A 22,886-nucleotide genomic window follows, 5' to 3' on the forward strand; every position below is an offset into this window, starting at 1 on the left:
GGAATATTTGACTTCATAGAGAGTGAGTGTTTGGGGATGAGGGATGGGCTGGAGAGCTCCTGAAAAAATGTTTTCAGTGAAAAGATTTGTAATCTGAAATTACTCACTTTGAGAACTTAATAAGATTATCTATATATAATATATTAATATATACTGATATAAAACTTATCAAAAATATAGAAGTATATTATATATGTATAAATATGCAAATATATACTTTGTATACATTACTAATATTATATTCTCAGAGTGAAAATAATTGATACCAAGAAACTCTCTAAGAGAGGAAAAAACCATAAAAGTAAAAGCAAATTTAAAGTGAGATGAAAAAGTTAATGAGGACAAATACCTTTTCTCATAAATGGTCATTTAGTTGTTCCTACATCTTTTTATCTGATGTTTAAAAACATGCAGAGACAGCCCTTAAAAAAATAAAGTGAGTGAGCTTAGTACACAAGTATATAGCTAAGAAGTGTATGGAGAGCCTGTGGTGCCCAGGGAGTCATATGGGTTTGGATAAAATGTGGATATAAATCTATGGGTAAAAGTTTTTAGGTAAAAAATATATGGACAGGTATCGTGTAAGCAGAGAGAAAACCCAGACCCTTGTAATCACTGCCACTGGAAAGATATCCCTGTCTGAACACAGTGCTTTACATTTTAACACAAGAGGTGAAGTACAGTCATATCCATATGGCCATGAAAATAATAATTATTTCTAGCAGTCTGTGTGTGTTTTGTTAGAGAAGGTCAATATTCATTGACTTTAATTGATGTAGCGTTTTTGCCAAAGTGGAGGTTGGTGGTTTTTCATGTTTCCTGAAGGGGTTCAACAAACATAAGAGGCAAGATGTTATGTTTGTGGTCTTACTAAATGATTAGGGTGATTAGAATAAAATTCCTGGAGAAATCTCAAAGAACCCTAAAACTCTTCTTTAACAGCCAGAGCATTTTGTGTTTGTTAGTCTTGATCAGATTTGTGACACGGAAATAACCAAAACTTTAAAAAATATACATTCCTTGATGTGGGGGGTTTTTTTGTGTGTCTGTTTTTTCATTTTTTGTAACCTTCTAATTCATGCTAACTGACAGTTTTTATTCTCCCCAGGGTCCTCCAGGAGGTGGAGGGCCACCAGGAACACCCATCATGCCTAGTCCTGCAGGTACTGAAATAGACTTGGAAATAACAGGATTAAAAGAGATTTTAGGAAGTACACTTCTTTTTTTTTTGTTGGCTTTTTTTTTTTTTTAATAAAGAATCAGATAACAAAATTATGGCTCTATATTTTCTGCATCAGGTTTCTTCCCTACTTGCTAACCTCTCCAGCACAGGAGGGTAGGGAATTTTCCAAATTGGCCATAAAAACTTACTGCATCAGTGTACAATGTAATTGAATACAATTCTAGAGATTTAAAAATAAAAAAATGAAAATCAAAACCAAAACAAATAAAACCCCTCCAAAAAATGAACAAACAAAAAAGGCAACCTAAGGTAAAGATATTTTGAAGTTCTGTTTTCTAAAGCATGAAAACACTTAGAAATTGGCTACCTGTGGGTTTTGCCAAGGTATTTACTCAGCTCTGAGACCAGCAGCTCAAAGATTCCACAGCCCAACCATCCCTCTGTGTTCTGACAAGAGCCAGGACAGCAGACAGGTTTTTTTCCAGATTTGGGGACAGTCAGGGATGTGTGTTGCACAAGGTTCTGGTGGATAAAGAACTTTTTGCCTGCCTCACTGAATATTAAAAATAACCTAATAGGCTGATTTTACTGCAGGCTAAAAACCTTTCTGTTTCCCCTTTTCCTCAGACAGCATCTTTGAATGTTCTAGTGATATGTAGTGCTCTGTATATAATGGAATTATTAGCCTGGATTAATGCTTAGAAAATCATCTTGGAAATATTGATTAGTAGACAAAATCCTTGATTTATCTTGCTGCTGTACATAGAATATCATTGGAATTGGGAATGGGCTGGTGGAGGGTCTGGTGCAGAGTGCTGAGCTCTTCTTATTCTCTGTGCAGATACTGATTTTCCAGAGTTGCCAATATTTTTTTTTAAATCACACTGTCCCCTTAGGGATGTATACAGACTTTTGTCAGGTCATTATCCTTTCAGCTTTTGTCATTTTGGGTTTTTTCTGCAAGCATTGCACCAAGCTGTACCATGAAGATAGATCAGCTAAAGCCTCCCTCAGGAGTGAAGGATCTTTGCACAGTGTTCCACCAAAGACTTGGATATATTCAAATTCATATGGACTTGACAGGGATGAGAGTAAAAAACTGTAACTCTCAGTCTGTGTAAGGAGAAGCTTTTTATCATTTATTACAGATGGAAAACAAATAACAGGAATTATTGATAAGAAGCAAACTCCTGTTCTATGAATAATATTGAAGATGAGTGAAGAAATTTAGAACTGCAGGAAACAGGATTCTAGGAATGTAATAGTTACAGATTCTTGGTGATTTATAAACCTTTTAACAGTCATGCATAAAGCTAGAGCCCAGAAGTAGTCACCTGGGGACCATGGCAATTATTTCTTTTCATAGCCCTGTTGTGTGGCTGCAGTGGATAGAAAGAGAATAAAATCTGCCATTATATTGCCACTGTGTATATAGCATTGAGGCACAGTAATAATATGAACAAAATGACAGGAAATGTATGATGACGTGAGTAATGTTATTGAAAAGTGTATTTTAGCACTTAAAATAATCTCTTATTACAGATTCAACCAACTCTGGAGACAACATGTACACTTTAATGAACGCTGTGCCACCTGGGCCCAACAGACCTAATGTAAATATGATTTTTTTTACATCTTTCTTTAAGTAGTGCAGCCTTTTGTTATCCAAACACCATGTTTCCAGCAGCTATCATTATTGCTAAGCTTTCCTTTTTTATGGGTGGCTCTCCAGTTATGGGCCTCTGGGAAAAAAAACCTGCCAGTAGAACTTAAAGATAAGTATATGTAGATATGCTAGGTCATTATGCAGTAAATTGCAGATTGTTTGGCTATAATGGTAGCATCTTTTAAATGTGTGAAGAGCTAAATTTAAGGTTAATTATGTAATTGGATAAAAACTGCTCAAGTTGTGAAGGTGATGAGGAGCTTTCCAACTTGGGATAGGTCAGGTGGGGTTTGAAAGCTGTTAATTAATCACTGATTAATTTAAGGGAGTTATAAAAGTTCCCTATAACTCCAGTGGGGATAGGGCTGAGTTGCCAGCAGCAGTCTGAAAAGTCATACAAAAACAACACTGAAGTAAATAATAAATTATTACTCTGTTGGATCCCTGCCTACAGAGATGACGGTCTCCAAAAATAATGAAACTGACCCCAAAAAATGCTGGTTTCCAGTCTTCACAAGACATCTTCTCCTAAAGGTCTGAATGGGACTTGAGAGTCTCTTCTCATTCAGAGCAGAGGATTTGTCCTTACTTTTTTTCCCTTTCTCCTGAGGAATATTTTCTCTTTCTTAGGGTGTGTGATAAATAATTGTGCAGTTTTAATGCCTGCTCCTTTTGCAGTTTCCACTGGGGCCAGGCTCAGATGGACCCATGAGCGGACTGGGTGGAATGGACTCACACCACATGAACGGATCCTTAGGTAATCCTGGCTGCCTGCTGAATTCCCAGTGCCACTGCTATTCTCTGTGACTGCTTCTTGCAGTTCTGTGGAAGGCAGTTTGTTCAAATGCGTGTAAAAAATTCTGTGTCCATCAGTGAGGTGAAGGGAATGATTTGAAGAGGCTGTGGCAATGGAAAAAAAAGTCATTGAAGCTCAGTGAGCAGACTTGTGGTGAACAATAACAATTCAGCAAAGGCCTCTCTCCTATCTCCTAAAGAGAATTACTTTCTTGTTTTAGGAAACATGTCCCTGAAATTTAAAGTTACTTTATATAGGGACACTTTTACAGCCTTTTTTTACCTATTACAATCCTATAATGGATACTTGGTTTAACTACTAATGATGCACCTTGCATTCAAGTCAATGAAAATCGGTGTGAGAGGCAGCCACACCTTTTTCTGTCACTTTCTGCAGGTTGAGAATTTTTTCTTCTCAGCTAAAATAAAAAATTAAATTGCAGCAGTTACAAGAGGATTTTACGTGTACCTAGCACATAGTTTATCCTTTTGGGCCACAAAAAAATAACTCCTGATAACATCTATGTATCTGGAGGTTTTGGAGAGAGAGATCATATTCCTTCTCAGCCCTACTTTGCCTGAGTGTTTGAAGGAGCTGTTTTCAGTCTTCTCCCACAGCTCCATTTCTGATGGTTTTGCTGTGGTCTCTTCTAGTTCTGTACTCAGTACACTTCCAGAATTTGTCTTCCCTGAAAATGCTGTCTTTTGCTGCTAAAAAACCGCTTATTTTCTTTCATCCATCCTAAAATTGCATTTCCCTTATTCTCTGCTTTACCTGAGGTGAAAGCTACAGCATGTGAAAAAAGCCCTCAGCTTTCAATAGTCTTGCACTGACTATATTTAATTTCATTTGGTTTCCATTACTCTGCTCATCAGGATCATCTGTTTTCCTCTATGAGATACTCAGTACATGTAGTGCAGCCACAGCTGATGGAGCCTCAGACGGATTGAGTGGATTATTCTGTACCAAATGTAAACTTTTACTAAGTTGGTTATTTTTTAAAGTGTTGATGTTGCACTGTGTATTTTCTGTGGAAAAAAAAAAATTATTGGATTATCTTCAGCTCAAAATGAACTGAGCAATTGTCTGTTTTAATTTCAGGCTCAGGAGACATGGACAGTATTTCCAAAGTGAGTATCTAATCAAATATCTGGAATTTCTAGAGTGTTTCACTCTAAACTCATTTCCTTTGTCTCCATTATGAATATTTTTTGTTATACATATTTACCATATCTATATTATATATAATTACCTCCAGTTCATAATCTGATTGATCATGTTGTAGTCTTTGGTGCTCTTAAAATAAATGAAACCGGTTCTATTAATCAATTCTAGTCAAAAGTAGATTTGGGACAATCTCCTTAGGGTGTCACAGGATTGGGTTTGTCACCTCTCTAAGGTAATGTTAATATCTTAATCCTCAGGATAAATTTCCAAAAACCTGGATTAAGAAGTACTTTCAGCAGAAGCACTGCTTTGATGCCACGATTATTAAATAGCTGAAAAATGATGTGAGTTTAATCTGCAGGGATTTTGCATCTCCAGAAATAATATTTGAATATGTTACTTCTGTAAAAATAAAACTTCTATGGATGTGGTCATCATTAACTTAGGAATTAATGAGCTGATGTAGTGTTGGGGAAGGGGCATAAATAAAGAGGACCCTGTGTTCCTAAATTTCATAACATTTTCAGACTCTTCATGACGTAAACTGATGGAAGAAAAGACCACAGTGGCTCAGCTGTGCTGTGCTGAGCTGTGCAGTGAGGGTTGCAGTAAAACCCTCCTCTGAGGTGACCAGCATACAGCACATTTCTATCACAGTCTGTGGTTTCTCTTCACTGTCTTTCTGCAAACTGCAGCATTTCTTAAGGGAAAAAATCCAAAACATTTCCATTCCCATGGGATAATTTTTAAAGCCTGTATTCCAATGCTAGTTGGTCAGTATATGCTGATATAGGTATCAGCAGCTCTGAAAACTTGGGTCCTAAACAATCTACCTGAAAGTCTCATAATATGTTTGCCTGCATGAATAACTCCTGGAAATAACTTTTGATCTATGTGTTTTTTAAATAAGTAGAAGGAAAATGCTGTTAATTTTGCCTGTAAAACAGCTGTCCATAGAAAATGGATCCAGTCCTGGCAGAATCAGTACAGCTCACAGAATTCATAGCTTTCTAGAGAAGATGTTGACTGAATTAGCTGAATGGCAGAAAATAAAGTTTTTTATAAAGCAAGCTCAGACAAGGGCAGCAAATGAACCGAAATTATGCATGTTAAATAAAAATTACCAGCCTGCATTTATTGCAATGCCCATGGAATTTGTGCAGGCACCAGGGGCACCCTTGCTTTGGAAAATCCAAGTTGGAGCTATAGTGCTGGACCCCAGGTGGCCACAAAAGCAGCCTGGGGGAGTCACTACAATGGGATTTTTGGAATGTGGCCCTTTGGGGCTGGCGTGCTGCAGCAGTGGCAGAATGCCAAAGCTGAGTTCTACACAGAGCAACATGAAATAGGGGGGAATCCCCCAGGAACAAGCAAAAGTGCAGGAGCATCATACGAAATAAATGTGACAAGGTCTGTATATTCCTGGATGTCAAGGCCAGCAGGAGTGCTGTGGCTGTGTAGCCTGACCTCCTGTGTAACCCAGCTCTGGGCTGCCCTGGATTAATGCTGCTGAGGGCACAGCAGCAGTGGCAGAGCCAGGGCAGTAGGTGCAGCCTTAGCTGTGGGTCCCTGAATATCTGGTGTGCTGGCTTCACTGGAGAGCAGACTTGATTAACTGATGTCAGTTGATGTCAGTATTGTTATTGTTACTGATGCCAGTCACCTCGTTAGGCTGCAGATGTCTTTGATGGACGTGTTGTCCAGTGGCCTGAGGGATCACAGCTGGGGAAGCACTGAATTAGACTGAAGAAAGCAGAAGGGCTAAGGCAGGGCTTTTGTCCTGACTCCCTCAGCTGCATTTCAGATGCTGCTAAAGAATTTCTTCTTGCAGGTCATGTATGTAACTAGTTTGGTATTTATATTTATATTGCATTCCAATTTTCTGATTTAAAAAAAAGCCAAGGAAAGAACTATCATAGATGTCAGTATTTCATTATGAGGTCCATGGTTTCACTCCTCCTTTTTCCCTGACTACTCTTTTTCATCATGAGTCTTCTGAGCAGGAGATGTAGCAGTGATGGAAAGAGGATTGCCCGTGGTCCAAACGTGGCAGGGTGGGAAGCAGCTTTGTAAGAGCACCTGACTGATGGTAGTGTGTACAGTAACCATGTGTGAGCTGTTGATGCACAGTAATTTCTGTGGCAATTACCTTGTTTCACCCGTTCTGCTTCTGCAGTTGCAGAGGTCTCTGTGCACTTCTGTAAGGAAAGGAGTAACAATGGATTTTTGGAAGCCTTTAGGTTGTTACTGTTTCAGTGAACTGTGACCATGATGAGCAGCCCTCAGGCCTGTGCAAGGTCGGTGCAGACCTGATCCATCCTGCCTTTAAGTACACCTCTTGTCTATCTTTAAGTACATACCATAACTCACATATGTCAGGGCTCACAGACGTGGCTGCATTCAGCCACATGATTTAATGTGGTGACAGAATTTCCTCATATCCCTGCTGCAGCCTTTTGTAGCTTTTCTGCACTTCAGCAGAAACAGATGCTGGCTGTAGCCTGAAAATGACGCACAGGTAAATAATCCTTGCTTCAGGGAAGAGAACAGTACTTAACAGACTAAAATTAGTGACTGAATCATGCAGAACCCTGCTGGGGCTGATTTCTCATCCTTGAGAGGCCCAGTGCACCTGAGTGCACCAAGTTCTGTTTGGAGCATGCCCTGGGCTCACCTGGTGAGGCTGGAAATGAACCGAAACCTGCAGCACTGAATCTGTATTTTGCAATCTTTTTTTAACAGAACTCTCCCAGTAATATGAGCATGAGCAACCAGCCTGGCACTCCCAGGGATGACAGTGAGATGGGTGGAAACTTCCTAAACCCTTTTCAGAGTGAGAGTGTAAGTATTTCATTACCTGGGTTGTTGGATTGCAGAGGTGAACCTGTATCTGTGGCCTTTTGTTTAGAAAAAGAAAATTCACAAGTTTTGTAGTGTGCTTGTAGTGCAGCACTATGTCTTGCATGTTTTTTAATAGTTTCATAAAGTACAGTATTGATTTGGATAAAAAATGCTGTGGAAAAGAGAGCTGAAGCTGGAATAGGTGGGAGGGATAGATTTACTGCAAAAACTCTGTGGGCCATGAGGTCAATGAAAAAGCAGGGTTTGCACTGAAGTATGTGATGAGAGCACCAGCAGATTCCATGGTGTGGTATTCCATGTGTGCTCTTACACCCCTGAAAGGCAGAGGTTCCCACTAGAGTTCATTCTGGGGAAAATTATGCTTTTTTTTTTTTTTTATATATGGAACGCTCAAAGCAGCAAAATGTGTTGTAAACATTTTACAGAGCTAGACTGTGGTATTGTCATACTCATGTGCCTGAGACTGGGTTTCTAAATCCACCTCTAGGTTCCTAAATGGGAGTGTAACCTCCTTACCTGTGCCAGTGGTGACCTGCTGCTCAGTAAACAGCTTCTGTTAGATCTCAGCATGGAAAATTTCCTGGGAATCTGATTTCGAGGGTTTTTGGGAGGTTTTCTTTTTCAGCTAGTGAAAAGGAAGAGTTTCTGCCAGTTAGCTGTTGGTGGGCACACATTCAGGTTGTGTGGAGTGTTGAAGAAAACTGTCATACACAACCTAAAAAGAGCAATGTTTAATATCTGCCAAAATGGCAGTAAGCACAGAGGCTCCATGAAATGTGGTCCCTGTTCCTGGCAGCCCTTGGCTCCCAGTCTGGCACGCTCTGCTGTGCTGAGGGCAGCCAGGGTCACTGAAACAGGGCCGTGGGAACAAGAGGGCATCAGTGCTACTCTGGAGAAAAGCAGTGTTCTCAGACACTCCCTGGGTTCTGGGTGTTTTTGTGCTGCCTGGAAGAGCCAGGGACTCTCAGATTTCTCAAGGTTTTGTTGAGATGTGTGCCTGTAAGGCAGGAGTGGCACATGCCAGGGGGGTCCCTGTCTGCTCCCAGGGACTGCAGGCTCTGTTACACTGCTTGCTCTCTCATCCTGGGGACTGCTTTGCTTTCTGATCCATGTTTTGCCACTTGGCTGCTCAGAGTAGGTGTTACCATGGAGTCCTTTCTCAGGGAGATTTGCTGTTCAGTTCACCAGGAATTTTGGTTAGGGGTAAGTAGCAATGCAGGGCTTAATAACAAGTTGAAAATCGTAAACAACTTGAGACCATGGTTTGATTCCTTTCCCAAAGTGATTCCCCAGATACCTTGGCTCAGATACAGATTACATGAGCAGGTGCTTTGCTTTAAGCCTCAGAGCTGGTAGTCAGACCTGTCTAATTTACATTACAGGGAAGACCTGTATAAAATACTCTTTCTATATGCTTGGACACTTGGAAATGGCCAGCTTGGAACTCAAGACTCAGCAGGATATGTAGGGCACATGTGGTTTTGCACAGGCAAATTTATCTTTCTTCTTTCTTCTGTCAATTTTCAAACTGCTGATCTTCTTGCATTTTAACATTTTCCTCTACTTAGAGAATGTTGAACCAAAATAACTGTTTTTACAGTCCACAGTTTTCAATTTAAAAGCACGGTAGGTGTATGGATGTACATTTCTTCTAGGCATTGTGGTGTCCCATTGATTACCTCAATGAAGCACTGCTAATCTGAGGGTGGCTGTAGCTTTGGGTAAAGACTGCAGTTCAGTTTGTGTCACTACAATCATGTGATGTGGGGATCAGATTTTTGGGTCACATAAAGGAGAATGACCACTGGTGATTCAGCTTGCCCCCTAAAATTGCTACCACAAAATAAGACAGACCAAAAGCCTACCTGAATCACAGTCATACGTATCTTTGTTCCTTTCTTCCCCTAAAGTAATCCAAACCTCCCAAAAATCTTGTGTGGTTCAGCTAGCCACGAATGCAGCCAGTCTATTTCAGACTAGACACCTGCCCAGGTAAATTCCCCAGTAGCCAGCAGTGGGCAGGAAGGGGAGTGGGAAGCCTCAGTGAGGTGTGGGTTCATCACAGCACCCAGGTACCACCAGAGCAGCCCTCAAGGGCGGTGCCTTTGTCAGCAGGGGCTGTATTGTGGCACGAGAGAAGCACAGCAGAAGTTCTGGGGACACAAACTGAACTGCAGCCCCAAGAAAGGCGGCAGCACAGCTTCAGGAGGGAGCTCAAGGAGCTCTGAACCCACTGCAGCCTGTGGCTACCTGTGGGTGGGGGTAAGAATGTTTGTTAAAATGTGGATTCCTCTTTTCCAGTACTCCCCTAGCATGACAATGAGCGTGTGACCTGTTCACAAGTGTCGCCATGAAGACCACAGTGAGTTGGCCCTCTCCAGAGAGCTACTGCAGAAGAAATTTATTCGTCCCAGTGTACAGTTTAACTAAAGGATCTCAGACACAATCAGACCCACCTGTTGTTTTTTTTTTTTCCTACCATCTCCCCTGTTTTGTCAAGAAAGTGGGTCCCAAACATGCTTGAGACAACTGTAAGGAGTGGCATGAGAGAAGTGCCCGAGGTGGAGCTGCCAGCGCCTGTCTGTGTGTGTACATGTGTGGGTCAGCGTGGGGTGTGTGTGTGTGACACCCAAACACACACACACACACCGACCCCAGGACACTGTCAAATAGGATCACATGACATCTTATGTAGAAATCAGAAGTAGGGACTTTTATTCCATTTCTTTTTTTTTTTTTTTTCACGTTTACATTTTAATTATTAAAATTTGCTTTCCCTTTCCCATCCTGAACTGTTTTATGTTGCATATATCACTGCTTTATAAGTTATTTTTTAAGTTGAACTCAAAAGAGAAATTCTTTTGATTTTGTTAGTGTCTGCCATTATGGATAGGAATAAAATTGCTTATACGAGCTTTCATTACCTTGTGTTTGATACCAGCTACCCTGTGATTCACAAATTGTACTGTCTCAAGAAATAGAAGAAAGCTCATCTTAATTTTCTGGAGAAATTTAATAACTTCCACCTAGTTTGGGGATTTTTTTTGATACTTTGCCTTTAAGAGAAAAAAAAAGCACTGAAGGTTATTTTTCTTCTTTAATTGAAGCCTAATATCTGCAATATCTATTTTAAATGGAAGCCTGAATTTGATACAAGCTTCTCAGTTTATATAGAGTACTATAAGGTTACTGTAAGTGAGCTCCAATTGCTATAGAATCTAGCAATAAAGTGTCAGGGCTTCTCCTGCCCTTGGAATTGAGTTTTCTATTTAGCATGGTCTTCTGTAGGGGTGGTAGTTAGTGGAAATACAGTAGAGTCCTTATCACCGAAACATTTTCCAACAACTTACAATTATGTTTCCCATTTTCAGTGATTCTCAAACATATATGAGCAATCTGTGTTCCTAATTATAAACAGAATTTCCCAAGCCCCTTTAGAAAATCAGGTCACCCTGCTGCTTGGGTGTGTGTTTTCTGCCATATCTGCCAGAATTAATTCCCACAAAACTTTCCAGTCAACAGCCTTTTTTTTTTTTGAGCCAAAATGCCACAGTAAACTTTTTATGACTACTAGCCTTGTTGTGAAGGAGTTACCTTTTGCCATGACCAGAAGAGGAGCAAAGGTCTGGACCCTTTTAGAAGGAGGACATACAGTTAGGTATGAAAGCTGGGGCCAGAATGCAGAAAAAGGCCAAAAGGAAACGCTTCTGGAAGCATTCCCATTTCTCTTCAGGCAGAGCTCTGAAAGCAAGATTATGGTACTTTTACTTAGTTCCTGATGATTTTCAGCTTCCCCTGGAAAACAAAGGTTTTCAGTTTGTAGTGATACAAAGGCTGATGATCAGCAGTGCAGGCACAAAGTGGCTCAGCAGAAATTCGTGCCACAGACAAACAGCAAATTCCTCTCCTTGGACTTAATTCCAGAAGAGCCACTTGCAGAGGAGGAGCAGTTCTGGGATGTGGTATATCCATGTGAAGGGGATTCTCTTTCATGAACTTGTGGTAAAGGAATATCACCCATATGTGATGGGCTTGTGATGGTAGCTGGATGTGTAAGGAATTCTACAATCTCTTAACTAATTTTTATTTCCATATTTTATACATGTATGATATATGGAAATAAAAAGACTTAACATGTTAAGGGTTACTCAAAGATGAAAGTCTCAGAGGATCAAAATTACATTGAAGTATCAAAGATTTTGTTAGCATTGCTTTTTAGTAAGAACTACTTGATTAGATGTAAACATGACCTAGATAGTCATTACATGGTTTTGTAGACTGTATTCTTACTGATTATGAACGTCACATTCATTTGCTTCTCTTTGGAAAACACTTAGCTGCTGTCTCCAAAGATGCTGGAAGACCCTGCTATTGGCTTGAGTCACAAACACAAAATCAGGTGTAATTTCTTCAGACCCTTTGCTGTTGTCACTAACGCCACTGGTGTGTCCCCATTACACCCAGAGTCCTGGTGTCCTTGCAGCCTGGGTTGGCCACCTGTATTATATCTGTGGTCGCCTTCCAGGGCCCCAAGGACTCCTTCTGGCCCAGTTTCAGTCAGATGGTGTCACTGCTGGTGGCCTAAGGTAGATGGGAACAGTGCATCGAGTGCCAAAGGCCTTTCCCAGGTCAGTGAGCTGTTGGGCACCTTGGGAGGATGGAAGTCTGCCCTTTAAACCTGTGCCTGGAACTGCTGACACAGATTGGATATCAGTATTAAAATACATTATCCTCACTTTGATACAGGAGCATAATGTCCTTTCAGCACATGATTGATTCACTGTTCTCTGCATTTCTCACACCCATGCAGCACCACAGGCAGCAGCTGGTGCCACTAATGCTTTGTCCAAGGCTTTACCAGGCTCCTGGAGAGGCCAGGTTCTGCAGCTGAACCATTAGAAAACAATCCTGTGTGCTAATTACTCACATTCTAAATTACACCTTTGGATTATTTTTTTCTTAATATGCACAGGGCTTTTTCCTTGTTCATTTTTCTTTCCTTTCTTACAAATCCTTGTAGGATTTTCATGGTATCTGGAGTATCAACATGGGAAGAAGACTATTCCCAAGCACTCCGTTTTTGCTCCCACTTACATTTTTTATGCTCCAGATACCAGGAGCAATGTAACTGGTGTTTGGTTCTGTCCTTATGCAACAGCATTGTTGATAATGTCAAAACTTGTCCAGCTCTGGTAGGAATTTTATTTTAAGTGGTGCAGGGTCGATCTTCTCACACTGGGTTTTTAGATATATCTTGCTCTTCAGTATGGAAGTAAATAGAAGGTGATTCTGTAAAAGGGTATTTCAGGCAAAGGTGAAGTAAGCCTTTTTAAAAACAGAAGTGAATAAATCTTACAGTAGCAGAAATGGAGAGTAAGGGATCTGTTGTGCTCTGCGAACTCTTGCAAATATTCCAGCTTTGTAGAAATCAGCTGAGACAGGATTCACCTGTGGACTTCACAGTAAACCAGGGTCTTACCTGCTGCTCCAACCTATGGAAAGCAGTGCTCAGATCCAGATGTATCTCCACGTCACCCAGATTTTATTGCCATGTCTCACTGCAGGCTCTGAGGCTAGGAAGAAGCTGTCTGAATCACAGGTAAAGCATGCGGCCTGGCATGCATTAACAAAACACCTGGATGTTTGCATGTAGGGATTACATTATTTTCTTAACTGCCTGAGAATGAGGAAAAGCTGCAGTTTGGAAGTTGTACTTCCAACCCCCAGAAATTCCATTTTTCATTTGGAAGCCCTCTGGTTGCAGAGCCCTGGCCACCCAACATGTCACATCTTCAGAGACAGTAACAACTTCCAGGCTTTCTCCTGTAGTATAGGGTTAAATGTTCCATGTCCCAGGACATCCAGCTGTTCCTTTCCCTTCCAACAAGAATACCCAATGAGAAATATGGAGGCTAGTCATTTATTTTACATCCACTTGGGAAGAAGTGAATAGAAGCTGGATTCCTTAAAGATGCATCAAAGGCCAGCTTCTTCAGCTGCCTAGAACCCATTGAATTCTCCTCTGTTCTGTGGCAATACTGCATGTGCAAATGATTTGGAATTAGATGTAATGAGGGCCCAGCTGTTACAATATTTAGTGTTGATCACTTTATTCAAAAATGACTTTTCAGCTGATACATGTTACACAGGGTCTTATTTCTGTGTCAGTTAGTTATTAATTGTTTTCCCTGTTCCTAGTCAGCTCTGATCCACTGTTGTTGCCATGGCTAAGTATGGACTGGATTCCTCAGTCCTTCACCCTACATGTTTGCATTTCAAGAATGTAAAATATACCTTAATGGTGTAAAACGTACAGATAAATTCATTTTTCTTTAATTCACTGTAAGTGGTGATATAACTGTGGGTGCTGACACAGACACACTTGGGTTTGCTCAGGCCTTAGGGATGGGAATCCTGACAAAGCACATCTTTCAAATAAGCCCCTATAAACTATTTCAGCACTGTTATCATACAGTGAGGATCCAGTTCATGATTTAGTGACTCAAAACAACTCTAGAAATTCAGAAATAAATTAGTTAGGTTAAATTTTGATGTATGCAGCTCTCTCTACTTTTCAGATATTGGCACAGTACTGTAAAGTGCTGCTTGTGCCAGTTCTGCTGAAACTTTGATGAAACCATTGACATAAGGTCATTTTTTGGGTAAGATTTCACCCTAGTCTGGGTCAAATATATAACTTACCTGTGGTGTAACGTTATTAGGCAGATTTAAAAACTGAGTACATAGAGAAAAATACAGAGGGTCTGTTGAAATTACCAAAACGATGTTTCAACCTGAAAAATAAGAAAAGAGAGTTTAAAATACTGCTTTGAGTGCACTCCTCTATAGTATCTACATATTGGAAACAAATTACAGTACCAAATCTAGAAAAAATAAATGGATCATCTACTCACCACTTAAAAATTCTGATCTTGCCAACAGCTTCCCCTTGATTTCAAATTGAGCCTGCACATAGTTAATTTTAAACAGATCTAAGGACAGGTAGTATCCTTCAGGAAATTACAAAAGTAGGACTGTAGTAATCTAAACCCATGCTTGAACATGGCTCAAATTAAGTCTTTCCTAAGCAGACATTATTTCACAGATTTTCCCAGTGCAGGAGCATGTTTATGTATCAATAGTGCTGACATGCAGAGCAGATTTGGCTTTCTTCTGTTTCTTACTTTATTAGAGCTTTGTTCACTATTACATGAACTATTTCTGTGAATTTGTTCTTTCATCTTGTTTTCAGTTGTGCGGCCATAGTTTCCCTCCACACAGCCAACAGCTTTGCAGTTTTAATCCAAACTTCTGTTTGGTTGCTGTTCTTCATTTAAGCTTAAAATGTGTAAGAAAGCCTCTCATGTAATAGGAAAACTTGCCATAAAAATGTATAAAGGTTTTCTTGGGTACATGTTTTCAAATTTAATAAATGCAGTTTTCGGTTATAATTTGAAATGGTCACTTTCTAGCCACTATTTCAGTTTTGTGCACAAAAGAAATGGAGAGACAAAAGGAAAATCACCTTCTTTAACTTACTTCAGCATTGTAAATATTTGCTGAAAGACACGGTTTTGGGGAAATCAGATAAAAAAGAGATTTGCTGCCTAGTTGCTATAAATAATACAGCTGGACTTCATGCTGAAAGCTCCTTCCACATCCCCAGAAGTGTACTGCTTGACATCTGAATTGTGTGACCTTGTACAAAGCCTAATTCACAAAGAGTGGTTTAATTTGCCTGGTCAGTGTTTTCAGTGTGTCTCGTGGATGATTCAGGGTTCTGTGGTCTCAGAGCAGTGGTCGAGCAGGCTTGTTCCCAGGGTAGGTGGCTCAGGACTGGGCAGTTATCCACCAGAAACAAGGTGTTGGTTTGCTACCTCGCTGTTCTCTTGAGAACTTGCACAACTCTTCTTGCCGTTAGGTTCTGGGGATCCCTTCAAGATTTTACAATGTTGAGACAATAGGCTGGATTTGGCTAAGAGAAAATTCTGGCAGTTTTAGCATCAGCTTTCATAGGGAAACAGCACAAACCATGGGGATTTTGAAAGGTGATGTGTTCTCCATAGCCTAGGAAATAGACTGTGCAGTCTGGGAGCTTGGGCTATTGCAGAGATACTGAAATCATCAGTAATTGCTTCTGATGGGAAAAAGTATTGCTGTGGAACAACTGCTCTGACCCCTGAGGAGTCAATTGTCAACTAGATATTTTAGGCTTCACTTCTGTGGTTTTAATCTTCATGTTTACCCTCTCTCACTTGGACTTCCCCAATAAATGTACTGTGCCAGATCTTTGCACAAAAATAAGAGTATTTTGCCCAACAAGCATGCAGGAAGTTGTTCATACCTGTAACTAGAGCCCTGCTGCTGAGAGTTTATTTCATTAATAGAGAGGAATTGAGTATAACACCAGATAAGGAGTGGCAGTGCAGCATCCTGAGAGCTCTCACTGCTTGAGATCAGGACAGTTAGCATCCCACATACTCACAAATCAGACAAGATGGTTCCTAACAATGATAGAAAATATCTTGAAAGAAAAGCTCATTTTTGTCTTGCAGACTGGATGAAAATAAAATCCCAAATACAGGATATATTTAATTGAGGTAGAAATTTACTAAAGTTCTCTGTAACAGAGACACAGAGCACATCCAGTGGTTTAGTGGGAAAGCAAAGTGGTGTTATTAAATTGTTGTCAAGAGACATAACATCCAAAAGCAGGTATAAGCTATTTTCAATTTCATTTTTCTAGTATTTTTTATTTTTTCTATTATGTTGTAGTTTTGATTTGATTTGCATTTACATTATTGGATAAGGAAGAGAACACAAGTTCCCAAAGTAGGGTTGGCATGATTTAGGGCTAGAATTAGAGACACGGAAGAGTGGTGTGCATAAAGCTGGAGTTTTCTGTCAGTTATAAATCAAGTGAATTTTTATATTGCTATTTTTCCAGGACAGAAAGCATCCATACAATAAACTTTGGCTCTGTCATGGCTGTTTGAGAAGCGTGAATCCAATTGCTGTGTGTGCTTGGACACCAGTTTTGAGGGGTTTTTTTGTTTGTTTTTTTACAAGTATCCCCTTGGAGTGCATCTGCTTTGTGCATGTTTGGCTAAAACCACAAAAACAAACAACTTTTGTTTTTATGGATTGCTGTACAAGCATCTGGTTCTGGTGGAAAGAGGAGTAAGTTTTGTTAGCTGGTGGGTTAGCATATTTATGTGAATTACTTACAGCATTGGTAAACTACTGTCAACTTTGTTCACATTGCACAAGATACTCTGTGTTGTCTGTTGCTGGTGTTATAACCTCGGTGATCCATGCATATCCTGTAAATTCCTGTAGGTTTTGTGTAAGAAATCTTGCCACCACTGCTTGCTACTGTAAATTGTTGTTTTGAAGCAAGAAGTGGCATTTGACTGTACAGCCATGTGTATTATATACTGCAACAGTCCTTGTTCTGTCCTCTGAAGTCACTGTCCACATAGAGTTGAAGCTCTGTTAAGCACGCTTAGTGGTTTCAGAATTTATTTCAAACAGCAGATCTATAAGCCATTTACAGAAATATTAAATGTAATGTCAGAGAATTCAACCCAGTTCATATCCTTTTCTGAGAGCTTGGGGTTGGATTGGAGCAGGCAGCTGCAGGTTTTGGGGGAACCCAGGTGCCTGTGCCTGCACACCTGAGAGGTGTCACACCTGTGCAGTGTCCCCTGGCAAAGGGGTGCCCCAGGCACAGCACCTGGGCAGGCTGCTGCCTTACAAAGATGTGTGAGCTGGTGTGGTTTTTATTCCTCACAAACTGCAGCAGTGCTAAGACAGAAGCCCATCTCTAGGGACATAAGAGAGGCACAAGCACTGCCTTTGCATTGTGTCCTCATCCCCACCCACAGCAGGCTTTACCTGAGGTGGTGTTTTAAGGAGATTTGAACTCTGTCTGGTTACTGAGAGAGAAAAATAACCTGAATTCTGGGACTCTGCATTTTTTTTTACAGTACTTTATGATACACAACAAAGACCTGAAAATGTCTGTGTGTTCTTTGCTGGTTTCTGACATCAGAATTTCAAGTCCTGTCTAGTCTGAAAGGCAACGATGGGAAAAGCAAAGAAGCTTGGAAAGTTGAAGGGGATTCTTACATGGATTACTTTAAATTCTGTGTTTCTATTGATAGTTTAATTAAATGAGTAGGCTAATCTTTAGAATCAAGGCAGTCTTAATGACTTTGCACCTTCACCCTTTCATGTAAGACTTTGAGAACTTGCAATAAGTGTTCCTCATGCTTACAGTCCAATTTGTAGATAAATTCCCTGTATTTCTAAGATCAAAAAATATTTCTACAGTTACTTCAGCCCTTTACAGAGAACAACAGGGCAATCCCTGTCCCATAATACTAAGTATTTGTAGGTGTATTTTAGACAAAGAATGACTTTCAACATCATAAATGAAACTAATGTTCAATATTCCAGTCTCTGGAAGTAAAGGAAACCTCAGTAATTTTGCAAACCAGCAAGAATGAAACTTGTCTATATAAATACTAATGTAGAAAGTGCATGCAAAACTTGATACTGCCTCTGACCTTAATCGTTACTATTGATACTATTGGGGATCTCACAAATGTGTGTTTCAGAACGCTGTATTTCTCCTCAGTGTGTGCTTCATCCTCATTACCGACAGCTCCTGCCAAGAGCCAGCCCGTGCCCTAGCCAAGGCGGGGGGATGCAGAACTCCCACAGCACACGGACACGTGGGCATGTGTGCGTGTTGTGTTAGGATGAGTAACCACTCCGGCTGCAAACCCCTGCAGACCTTGTGTGGAACTCTGCAGGGCAGCCCCTGGGCACCAGAGCTGCCTGGCAGTGCTGCCATCCCAGGTGGCTCCAGGTCTTGCTCTGGGGGATCGTCATGAACTCAAGCCTCACTGTTCAGTGTGTGATGACCTCCTTGCCAGACTGTGAGCTGCAAAGGCACGGGTGGTGTGGGTCACTGACCCAAAGCGTGTCTGGCTGGGAGCCTCAGCAGGGCTGTGACAGACTGGATTGTCATGGTGATACTGTACCACCACATCAGACTTGTTTCCGCTCCATGCTGCGGCCTGATTCATCCTGCCCTAATTTCAGCTGGCTAAAAATTACCAGCCTGGGTCTTGTGTGTAAGTCAGAGGAGGGACATGAGTGGAGATGCCTCTGGAAGACTGCATTATGGCATCATTTGCCCTCACCACTGATGAACGGCTGGAATTAGGTGGGATGAATCCAAGTGTGTACAATTGGCTTCTCACACCTCTACACTAACTTGTATTTATTTGAGCTCGGAATGGGCAAGAATAATGCAGCTCTTTTGAACCTGAATCCGAGTGTCTTACAGATGATTTTCTGAATTAAATCTCAAGCATGAGATTTCTGCCCTGTAGTGCTACTTTCTTTATTTTTACTTCGATTTTGATGAACAGCTGTAGCTTGAACTTGCAACTTGTTGGAACATTTCTAGAGTGATTACCCCTGCCTAGGAAACCTCACCTTTATTTGTTAGAGTGGGCTTCCTTGTTACCTGCACTGATTTTCTTTGGAAACAACACAGGGAAAAACCATTGCATAGATCAATCAACACCAGCAACAGCATATGCAGCTTTTAAATTCAGCTGTGAGCTTGTAACTAAGGTAATAATGTTCATACTTTCCAGGTGTGGCTAATGATTCCTTTCCTGAGAGCTTTAAGGAATAAATCTAGGAGGTCCTAATTGAGGATTGTGAGAATACATGTAGTAATGGCAGTTTCTGAGAGGTTTTTTGAGGGAAATGTGCGATAAACATGTTGGGATTTGGTGTGCTGGTTTGGAGATGAGGGAATACCCCATGTCAGATAGAGCAGATCTGCAGGCAGCGTTACTGTGGGTTAGCAGAGCCTGCTTCCAGCAGGTTCCTCCTCTCGGTCCCCTCGATCCCTTCCCCGTTACCTGCGGTACGAAATCCTGATGGTAGTTGTGCCAGTTGTTGTGGCGAGCTGAGGAACAGCTCCAGTTTACAACTCAAATGTTGTAGCTGCACCTTCCACTTTCATCAGGCGTCCACGTTCTCAGAGCTGGGCTGGGACAGCAGTCATCTCCACAGCTGCCCTGTGATTCCATCACACAAAAGTGGGTGTCACTTTTTGTGAGTTTAAGAGGAGCAGTATTGATCCATTCACTTTATTTCCTAAGTTGTGAGTCATGTGCTGTTGGAAATGATAGAGATCTTGTGCAGCTGCAAATGAAAAATTGAGATTTGTTTCTTATGATGAGCTGGTACTGCTCTGCTGTTCAATATTTTTGAGTGCTGAAGTTAACCAAAATGCTACTTTCATGGGTTATCTCAGCCTCAGCTCTGCATGAGAATGGGTATGAAATTCCAGTTGCTGTTCCTGGTTTTTCTGTGAATTCTGAGCCAAAGGTAAAGCAGTGGGAAAGATTGTTGTGGCAGCCACTCACTGACACCTTTTCAGATGCATAAAGCCATTCTGTCTGTCATCTGATGGTGCTCCAGTTTCCTCACTGGGTCACCATGTTGTTGTCAGCCAGTGGAGGAAAGGTGGATGAGCTCACCACCTGGGAAGAGTAGAAATGTAGCAAGTAATGAGCTATGTTCTCCAACAGTCCTTTATTTGTTAGAGCTTCACTTTCAATTAACATTTGTACCTTCAGTTATTACTGTACCATTCACTATCTTGAGGTGGTATGAGCAGAAATGTATGAATATATATAATTTACCAGAAATATAGGCTTGTATTGTGCCTTTGTAATTCTCTTCAGCTTCAGTATGTATACGCTACAAGCAGACAAACTTCCTCCCTCTTTTGGGGTGTTCTTTACTGCAACAGTAGCTGATGGCTTCATTAATATTGGCTCTTTAAGTCTTCTGGGGCTAACATTTCTGTTTTTCTGAGTGAAAATGCCATAGTGCCCTCAGCAGACATAAGCACAATGACATAACACTGCAGTGCATGCTGTCTCTTAGCTTCTCTCTACACGTGCTTGCATGTTGGAAGATCTGAAGAGCTGCTGTATAAATTGCTACATTATTTACCCAGTACAGGTGGTTTTCCGCATCCCTTTTTTGCTCAAAACTCCCATTAACTCAGAAGTTAGTGATGGCTTAAAGGGGGGTTTTGGAAGTACAAAGGATGCAGGAAGCAACTCTTGAGTAGTTTACAGGCTGCTATAAATGTCTTTTCAGCAACGAAATGTAGCATTTCAGCAGTAATTTCCTAGTGAAAACACTGAGCGTGCTTATCACTTAAAATTTTAAGGAAAAAAGTGTCAGACTGTGTAATTGTATCTCATATAATTTTGACACTTTACCAGTTTTATCTACGTGTTCATGCTACACCAACCAACACAGACCTGAAAGGTGACAGCCATGTTTTTGTTACACAAGAAGTCACAGTTATCCAGAGGTTCTGTTTTGAATTTTTGTTTCTTTACCACATTTTCACTGCAGAGGTATTTTTCTGTATAGTTACCTGAGGCTTCCTTTCACCAACCAAAAGAGTGTGTAGCCCTCTGCACTGTGAAAGGCAAAGCCCTGTGGAGAGACATGGGCTGCGCACTTGCCCAGCAAATTAGCAGAAATTTCACCCAAGCCATAAAAGCCTCTTATGTTAATCTCTGTTTATGTAATTAAAGCAATTAGGGATAGGAGCTTCAGGAATAATGAGGTCTCTCTATCCTCCATTGACTCTCTCTGTGCTTCATAGGGATTTAAGGGTTCTTTTTTCAAGGCTCAGCTGTGTCTCTTCAAACCAGTGCAGTCTAAGCATCGTGTGAGATGCAGTTTATGGAGATAGCATTGGAGCGTGAAAGATTTACTTCTGGTAGCAAGGAAAAACTCATGTCCCTGTGGACATGGACACTTACAAACAAGTCTGATACCGAGAATTAAAACAAATGTGTTCAAGATGGTACCAGTACATCAGACTCCGTTCTACAGTGGGGTTTTTAGCTTTTGTCATTTGTATTTTATTTTGTGAAAAAAGGAGTTGGGGGGATCTCAGATCACATGGGGAATATTAGAAGTATATCACTCAACAATCATTTTATAAAGTCTAACTTCAAAATGCACTATGATTTATTACAAAAGTATATTTTCTTCTGTTTTTCGACATGGTGGTTCCATTTTGTGATAAGTTAAACTCAGCAGTTAATTTGTTGCACTGCCTGGCTGCATGAATTCATCCAGTGTACATACGTACCTGTGCAGCATTACTTTTGGGGTTTGTATTTGAATTTGCAGTATTGATTATTATTTTTGTATTTTACTTTGCCTCTGTCATTGGAATTGTAGTAAACATAATTTATACATATGATTTTACAACTGTTTTGCAACTGAAAAGTCTCCTTTAAATTGTAAAGTTTTATTGATGGATACTCATTAAAATGGTATAAGAATTATATTAACAATTGTTTTGTGTTTTGATGCTCTCTGTATATAAATATATGTCTATTTATCTGTTTAATGGTGCTTGTGTCTTGCAATTTTGGATACATTTTAGAATAAAGTTTCATTTTACAAGAAGTAGTTGTATTTTCACAAGCTGTGTCCCAAAACAACCCTGCAACCAAACACCTTTTTTCCGTAAATAACAAGGGTTATTTATAACTTCAGGCAGTAATATATTTGTTTCTAGAACATAGAAGTATGCTGACTACAGAAATGCACAGCTCTGTACTGCAGTTGATTTACTGCAGCAGCTGACATCTGTATCTAACACATTCCCAACACGATGCATTTTGGAGCACTTCTTGCCAGCGCTAATGACTGTACTTTACAGATATATTCACATCTAAGAGCTTGTTGTTCATTAACTGGAAAAGATGCACAAAAGGTGCTTCCACAAGGGCTGCCTTAGGTCCAGTACCTTGGTGATGCCACAGGTGCTGCTGTAGCTGTGCCTCAGAAAGTATTTTCAAGTGGGAAACCATTATTAGTGAACTACACTAATAATTAACCACCACACTCTTTAGTACATTAGCCAGGAAACCTCAAAATTAGTAAAATCTCAAATTAACAAAGCAAAACCACTACACAAAATTAATGTTTCTACCTGGTTTCAAACTGAAACCGCCACACTGGTGCCAGCAGCCTAATTTCTCTTTTTCAGCAGTGAAAGGAGAACAGTACGACTTGGCAGCTATTACCTGAGCACCAAAAGCTGTAAAACACTTTTTTAGTCCAGGGGAGACTGT

General features: G+C 40.5%; 1 protein-coding gene across 2 annotated transcripts in view; it reads left to right on the plus strand.

Moving 5' to 3' along the window:
• Positions 1 to 22,215, plus strand: part of SSBP2 (single stranded DNA binding protein 2) — a 137,630-nt gene extending 115,415 nt beyond the window's left edge. For both annotated transcript variants that reach the window (XM_059837097.1, XM_059837098.1), the window contains 6 exons: positions 1,109 to 1,163; positions 2,726 to 2,796; positions 3,528 to 3,606; positions 4,747 to 4,775; positions 7,555 to 7,653; positions 9,976 to 22,215. In XM_059837097.1, the coding sequence (XP_059693080.1) occupies positions 1,109 to 1,163; positions 2,726 to 2,796; positions 3,528 to 3,606; positions 4,747 to 4,775; positions 7,555 to 7,653; positions 9,976 to 10,005 (363 nt within the window). In that variant the 3' untranslated portion in view covers positions 10,006 to 22,215. The remainder of the gene's footprint in view (positions 1 to 1,108; positions 1,164 to 2,725; positions 2,797 to 3,527; positions 3,607 to 4,746; positions 4,776 to 7,554; positions 7,654 to 9,975) is intronic.
• Positions 22,216 to 22,886: the final 671 nt, after the last annotated feature.

This window comes from Haemorhous mexicanus, chromosome Z, assembly GCF_027477595.1.
Source record: "Haemorhous mexicanus isolate bHaeMex1 chromosome Z, bHaeMex1.pri, whole genome shotgun sequence".
In the NCBI taxonomy this organism is placed as follows: Eukaryota; Metazoa; Chordata; class Aves; order Passeriformes; family Fringillidae; genus Haemorhous; species Haemorhous mexicanus.